General features: G+C 31.1%; 1 protein-coding gene across 1 annotated transcript; it reads right to left on the reverse strand.

The window, feature by feature from the left end:
- Positions 1–816: 816 nt before the first annotated feature.
- LOC139502879 (uncharacterized) lies at positions 817–6,035 on the reverse strand. The gene is made up of 4 exons (XM_071292526.1): positions 5,912–6,035; positions 4,097–4,218; positions 2,911–2,926; positions 817–947 (listed from the first exon to the last, which is right to left on the reverse strand). The coding sequence occupies exons 1-4, from the start codon at positions 6,006–6,008 to the stop codon at positions 832–834; spliced, it is 351 nt and encodes a 116-aa protein (XP_071148627.1). The 5' UTR covers positions 6,009–6,035; the 3' UTR covers positions 817–831.
- Positions 6,036–7,441: the final 1,406 nt, after the last annotated feature.

Genomic DNA, 7,441 nt, shown 5'->3' on the forward strand with positions numbered 1-7,441 from the left:
TATTTATTTTATAGTGGTTAAGATTATATTACCAAGTTTACTGATGTTCCCCAAATTTGACGTTTTTATATATTATGTTTGGGTTTTTTTTCACACATCGTTGTCAATATAATGGAATTCTATTCGACTGTCTAAGCCAGCTATAATACCAGGATTAATCCAACACTTTCTACATAAGAAAGTGCCTGTACCAAGTGAAAAATATGACAGTTGTTTCCATTCGATAGATGCGTTTGAGCTTTTGATCTTGTCATTGTATGAAGGACTTTCCGTATGAATTTCCCTTGGAGATCGGTACTTTTGTTATTTATCGTTTTCTTGATATGGATTATGTTTTTCTGAAATTTGGAAATTGATGTTTTCTGAAATTGTTTTACATTTCAAAGCAGTATAATACTAATACTTTAATAATTCATCTTTTTTTTATTTACTTTGTATTTACATTGTTTCATAGATCAAATTCATTCGTTCATTGTGTGCTCATTTGTGTTACTAAGTTATTTGATTAAGTAAAGTAAATCCATTCCAATTGAAATTTTAAAGTGTGTCTTTCTATGTTGTTATGTTACACTATTATTTCAGATAAGGGAGAAGGTTTGGTTCCATTAAAACTTTCAATCCCGCTGCAATTGTTTACACCTTTTGTGTGGCCCTTTATATCTTGCTGTTCGGTCTGAGACAAGGCTCCGTGGTAATGACCGTACCTTGACTTTAAATGGTTTGCTTTTATAAATTCTGACTTATTTGGAGAGTTGTTTAATTACCACTCATACTACATCTTCATATATCTAAAAATATAAGTCTTGTCTACAGAATTTTAATAGTATTTTTTTAATTTGGTGGAGGAATTTTTTCTTGTGTTGTGGCTTCATCAACTGGAAGAGGAGTGATTTCTGGAGTCCTAGAATCTGTTACGCTTACCATCTGGGTATCTATTGATGTTACACCTAAATACACAAACTTTACATTAAAAAAAATTACTTCAATACTGTGAATACTTGAACAAGGATAATGGTCATGTACATATATAATTCCATTATACTGAAGTGAAATATTCCGGTAAGTCCTTCAATTTCAATGGTTACATAATCAGGAAATATTAGCCTTTATCCTTGTAAAGAAAAAAAAAATGATAATAAGGGTTTAAATCATGACACATTACGTATATTATAATTGTTATTTGGGCTTCACAGGGGATATTGGCTTATTATGACTTTAACAAATGATATTGGATATCATTTTTAAGTCCCCTTCTCTTTTAATGAATGTGACCTACCCTATTAGACTATTTACCGGGTTTGTAATATTGGTTTATGTTCCGTGTTATTTTGTTGTTTTCTTGTTATTTGTTTGCCTGATTGGTTTCGTGTATAAGTGTTTCAACGTTAACACCCTTTCACCACGCATATTCCATGTATTCATCTCTGAGTTTTAACATTTACGTATTGTTTCAAAGAATGATATCCGATGTTGTGTGTTTTATGAGATATACAAGATTTATAAACAGAATGGTCAGTTTCTGATAAAGTTAATGTCCGGATTCTTACAATCTTATCTAAAACAAACTCGATTTTTTCAAGTGCGAACTGATACAGTCATGAATTGCACAATGAGCCTGTTATGTCCCATAGGTCTAGTAAGTGCTTATGCGTTAATGTTATATACCACCGATACAAAAATAAAGGAAACAGTAGTATACCGCTGTTCGAAATTCATAAATCGATAGAGAAAAAAAAATCCGGATTACAAACTAAAACTGAGAGAAAAACACGTGTATTGCAAAAGAAAATCCAATCAATGTATTTAAGATAAAGATAAATAATAGAAATGATGAGCTATTACATGATTATACTATAAAGATAAACGTTGTACAGACAATTGATTCAGGATCAACAAACCACTATCCGCTAAAGATAATTGATGATTGATTGTTTTAATGCTACACATATATTTTCATATCTCGAGCTCTCGAAACATTTTCTTATTAAATATTTTTTAATTTTTTTTTTTATTTCAAATAGCTTTCACCACGTTTATATATTCGCTGAACATATTGCCCGCCTACGTTCTCTGGGTTCTCAGTGTGTTGAGGACCGAACAGTTGTCTTTGGCTGTTTTAATCTCTTTCACACAGTCGTTTCTCAATTTTATGCAGTGAATACATGTAGGAAGACGCTTATAAATTTGAACCTTAAAATTCTTAATGTGTTGGTAAATGTATGTCTAAATGAAACCATATTTTATCATAACGCTAAAATATCCTCCAATGTTGTTCCTCACTGAAACAATCAACAGAAGAGACGTCCGGACTTTTTTCATGAGTGATATTTCCCTTCTCTTTGGAAAAAAATGTACCATCATGTAAACCTAATGCCGAGGAACCATAATTAAAATGGGATTATCTCTCTTTTAACAGCTAAATTTGAACTGAGAAATAGTTTTAATATAATATAATGATACACAAATTAGAAGATGTGGTATGATTGCCAAACAGACAATTCTCTGCAAGTGCCGAAGTAACACAGAAAACTATTAGTCGTGGAAAAACCTTAAACAATGCGCAAAACCCATAAAGCAACGTAAGTTATAAAAGGTTCAAAACTGACAATTGTAAAACAATTTAAACGAGAAAAAATAACGGCCTAACTTATTTTCAAAATAATGAACGAAAATAAATGCGATACACATCAGCAAACCTCAACAACTGAATTGCATGCTCCTGACTTAAATGTCTCCGAAGTATGTCTGACAGATGCAACACGTAAGTCAAATATAACTATTGTCGAAATCCTGTTCTTTTCTATTGTGTCTTGTTTTGTTTAATTATATTTATGTTTAAAGAAACATAATTACATTTTGTAGTATATCAAATAATTTCTTTTTCAGCATATATGTCATTTTATAATTTACCTTCAGCCAAAGGTACCTGTAACGAAAATACATATGAAGTTATAATGCTACAAAAATGTTGTCTCTTCAGTCATTTAGTAATAGTAAGAAATTATATGCCTGGTATCTTTGATCCTTTAAATAATTTGCATCAAACGAATGATCATACACGAATCTACAGGAAAATCTTAGATTTGTATAGCATTCATTATAAAGTTTACATTTGATAAAATTTACTGTTTGCAATAGCATAAATTGTTCTATATAATAAGGATGTTCTTATCACAAGCAAAAAACCCTAGCCGTATTTGGCACAACCTTTTTCAACTTTTGGCCCTCAGAGCTGTGCTACTTTGTACCTTTTTCTTGACTTTCGAACTTTTATATCTGGGCGTCACTGGTGAGTCTTGTTTGGACGAGGCGCGTATTTTGACGTAATGAATTTTAAACCTGATGCCTTTTGTTATCTATTATTCATGTGTTTCTTTGCCAAATACGTTCTGCTTTTTATTTGTATTGTAGTCCTGTATTATTATGTTGTCATTTTAATGTTATATTTAACAATGCCATCAAAGTGCGAGGTTTGGCATGCCACATAACCAGGTTCAACCCACCATTTTTTCCTTTAAAAATGTCCTGTACCAAGTCAGGAATATGGCCATTGTTATATTATAGTTCGTTTCTGTGTGTGTTACAATTTAATGTTGCGTCGTTTGTTTTCTCTTATTTTTGAGTGTAAATTGACATTGCGATAAGACGTGTCACGGTACTTGTCTATCCCAAATTCATGTATTTGGTTTTAATGTTATATTTGTTATTCTCGTGGGATTTTGTCTGATGCTTGGTCCGTTTCTGTGTGTGTTAGTTACATTGTAGTGTTGTATCGTTGTTCTCCTCTTATATTTATGCGTTTCCCTTAGTTTTAGTTTGTTACCCCGATTTTGTTTTTTGTCCAATGATTTATGAGTTTGAACAGTGTATACTACTGTTGCCTTTATTTACATTAGCAAACAATTTTAATTTCTTTGGGCAGCATTACTTTACACAAAAAGTGTAATTTAAACCACTGTCAACAAACAATCACATACAAAAATGATATAGGACCTCTGGCAATTGCAGCGATTGCTTGCTTACACATTTGATGAACCGGCGAGCACCTATTGGAATTTATTGCAATTTTAATTATACTAAATTGAATAATATTTACCATTAAGGGCATCATCGTTTGTGGTATCGTTCCCGGTGTCGTTCGTGGTGCATTAAGGGATTGCAGGAATAGATTCGTCATACCTCTCTGCGATACAATTGGCATCAACCAAATAATCAACACTGCTAACAAAAATAACTTTCTTGAATTGTATTGAAAAAAATAATTATCGGTCGAAACACACACGAGTATAAGACCATTAAATATATATATACACTATCATTGAATTCTACTAAATAAACTCATCAAAGATACCAGGACTAAATTTTATATATACGCCAGACGCGCGTTTCGTCTACAAAAGACTCATCAGTGACGCTCGAATCCAAAAAAGTTAAAAATGCCAAATAAAGTACGAAGTTGAAGAGCATTGAGTTCCAAAATTTCTAAAAGTGTTGCCAAATACAGCTAAGGTAATCTAAGCCTGAGGTAGAAAAGCCTTAGTATTTCAAAAAATTCAAAATTTTGTAAACAGTTAATTATATAAATAAAAATGATCTATTAATTTTTCTGAACGTTCTTGTGTATCGTCTAACGTCTACCTCTGCGTTGTCGCTCGGTATGACTAAAACCCTCTACGCGAATACCTAACTAATATATATATTTAAAAGAAATGCATTGTTTTTTTTCTCTCTTAATTTTCTTTTAATAAAACTTAAGACCAATGTTTTTAATTAAATCGAAATAGAGAGGCGGGTTATCCTATTCTGAACAAAGAGGTACATTCTTCAAAAAATATTTGAGTACAGACAAGGAAATATCTTTGCCTTTTTTTCATACCTGTTCATCAAACAGTTGCATGAACTGAAAAAAAAATCAATAGCCCCTCTACGGTCTGTTTTGTTTTCTTTTTGTTAATGAAATCATCGAATGCAACTTTGCATACACAAACTTGGTGTAATGAGTATGTGCTTGTTTTTGTTTGTATGAGTACAGGTTGGTGAGCTATATTTATGTGTTACGGCTATTGCTCTCTGTAAGAGACAACTTTTTGTACTGCTCCTGACACACCCTCCGAATTACGGTATCAGTACTTTACTTTTGTTGAAAATTTTGGTCTTTAAATACTGTGGATTATTGTATGATACCAATAATCGTGTTTTTCCCTGACTACGAGTGATATACGACTTAAATTTTCCACGAAGTAAAAAGAAAATAAAGACTGTATGCAGATTTTGACGAAGCCACGAAATCAGAAATATACAAAAATACAATCTTACAGTATCTACGAAAATAGGTTCCAACAAATATAAATGGATATAAATTATACAATTCATTCTACTCGTGTTGTCTAATATAAATATTGTTTTGTGAAGACGCTTTGTTTCAATAGTCGCATAATTTACATGACTCTTTATGTTTGACTTTTTTAAGTGCTTTACCTTTGATATAATAGTAACCTATGCATGATCTTTTATTGGCCATCATGTTGATATGTTTACCTATTATGTCTGTTTATTTTGTTCATACACCGTTGTCAATACAATGGACTTGTATGCGACTGTCATACAAGTGAGAGGTTTACCTATTAAGCCAGGTTTAATCCACCGTTTTCTACATAAGAATATGCATGTACCAAGTCAGGAATATGAGAGTTGTTATTCATTTAATTGATGTTTTAGTGCTTTTAATTTTGCCATTTGTTTAAACTTGTTTAAACTTGTTTCTCGGAGTACGGCAATTTTGTTTTGTTTTATTATATTTTGTCAGTATGAATATATGCATTACTTTTATATTTCAAATACAACTTTCTGATTTGTATGGTTTGTTGGTATTTATAAAAAGAACAGCACTAATGATCAATAATAAACTTACACCAGATTATAGCTGGATAGACAGAGCGAAATGGTAAATCTGTTTTCTCATTTTCCAAAATTAATATATAGGTTGGTTGTTCATTTTCTCCCGACATATTACATGTATTAGGAAATTAATATGCCTCGTCTGAAAATTAAAAAGAACTGACAGAGTTGACATTGTTTCATCTCTTTTAAGATGCACAATATTTTTTTGAAGTTGCATAAGTTTCAGCTTTTATATTACAAATTGCTGAAAATAGTTAAGACGTAAATGGTTTGTTTGAATATAATTACCAGAGAAAGAAAAACGAAGAAGGGGTTTCCTCAAACAATACCTTTGTAATCAAAAGATGAAATCAGAAAAATATATTCAATATTTTACTTACCACTAGATGTAATTAGTCATTATACATTAATCTGACAATATCTGGATATATTTGTAAATATTTCTACAAATAATAAAAGTAGTCATGATTGGTTTGTAAATATTCTTCCTCAGGGTGTATACCACAGAATATGATAACATGTATTTGTACTACTATAAATAATGTTGTCAAGGAAAACAACATTGATAAATATGTAAATAAAGTTTTCATAGATTACTACGTTCGGTAAAAACTTATGATATACTACTATGATAACATAAGCAGAGTGGTCAGTGTTATGATTTTGAAATGATTTATGTCGTACCCTTCATGTTTTCACAATTAAATATAAAGCAAATTATATTACAAAAAAAACTTCTGTTCGAACTCACGCAGGTAACGTTCATTTCAATGGATTCAGCTATTTATTTAAATATAAAATATATAAACAAAAATTAACAAAAAAAAAATATGTAATACTTAAACAAACGACAACCACTGAATTACAGGCTCTTGACTTGGAACAGGCACATAACCCATTTTTGACTAATAGTTCCTCAAGTTGATTGTAAATATTTTTTACTCTCAACTTTTTATGTTTAAAGTGCACTGACCCAGTCAGTCAATTAACCGTTTGTTTCGTATCTAAATTTGATATAACCGGGTTTATTATCATTTTGACTGTTTTACTCAACTGTACATTCCTAAATTGAATACTACGGAAAGGTTATTTAGAGGAAACAACATTTCTACGAACAAACTCATCAAGGATACAAGGATTGAAATTGTGAACGCTTTGTGTTTACAAAAGACTCATTAGTGACAAAAACAAATAATAAATCATCATTCATGTCAGCACAGAAGCATTAATTATAATAAATTATTGCAACTTCTGTCCAGCCAATTCATAGTTCTAAATCGTTACAAGATACAGTATGTTCACCTTACCACTTGCGTTTGAACTCAAATATCCCAACTGTCAATGAATATATCCTTAACGTTCTAACTGTCAACTTCCCATTTGTTAGCAGTAAATTATTCTCTGTTTCGTCGTTATATGATTTCACATCTCAGTTACTGCATTACTCTTGTGCATCTTCACATTTGACAGTCTTCATAAACAGGAATGTGTATTAAATTTCAATCATAGTACTTATGACGAGTTTCCTTACATAAGAATA

The sequence above is a fragment of the Mytilus edulis genome, chromosome 14 (genome assembly GCF_963676685.1).
Source record: "Mytilus edulis chromosome 14, xbMytEdul2.2, whole genome shotgun sequence".
Taxonomy (NCBI): Eukaryota; Metazoa; Mollusca; class Bivalvia; order Mytilida; family Mytilidae; genus Mytilus; species Mytilus edulis.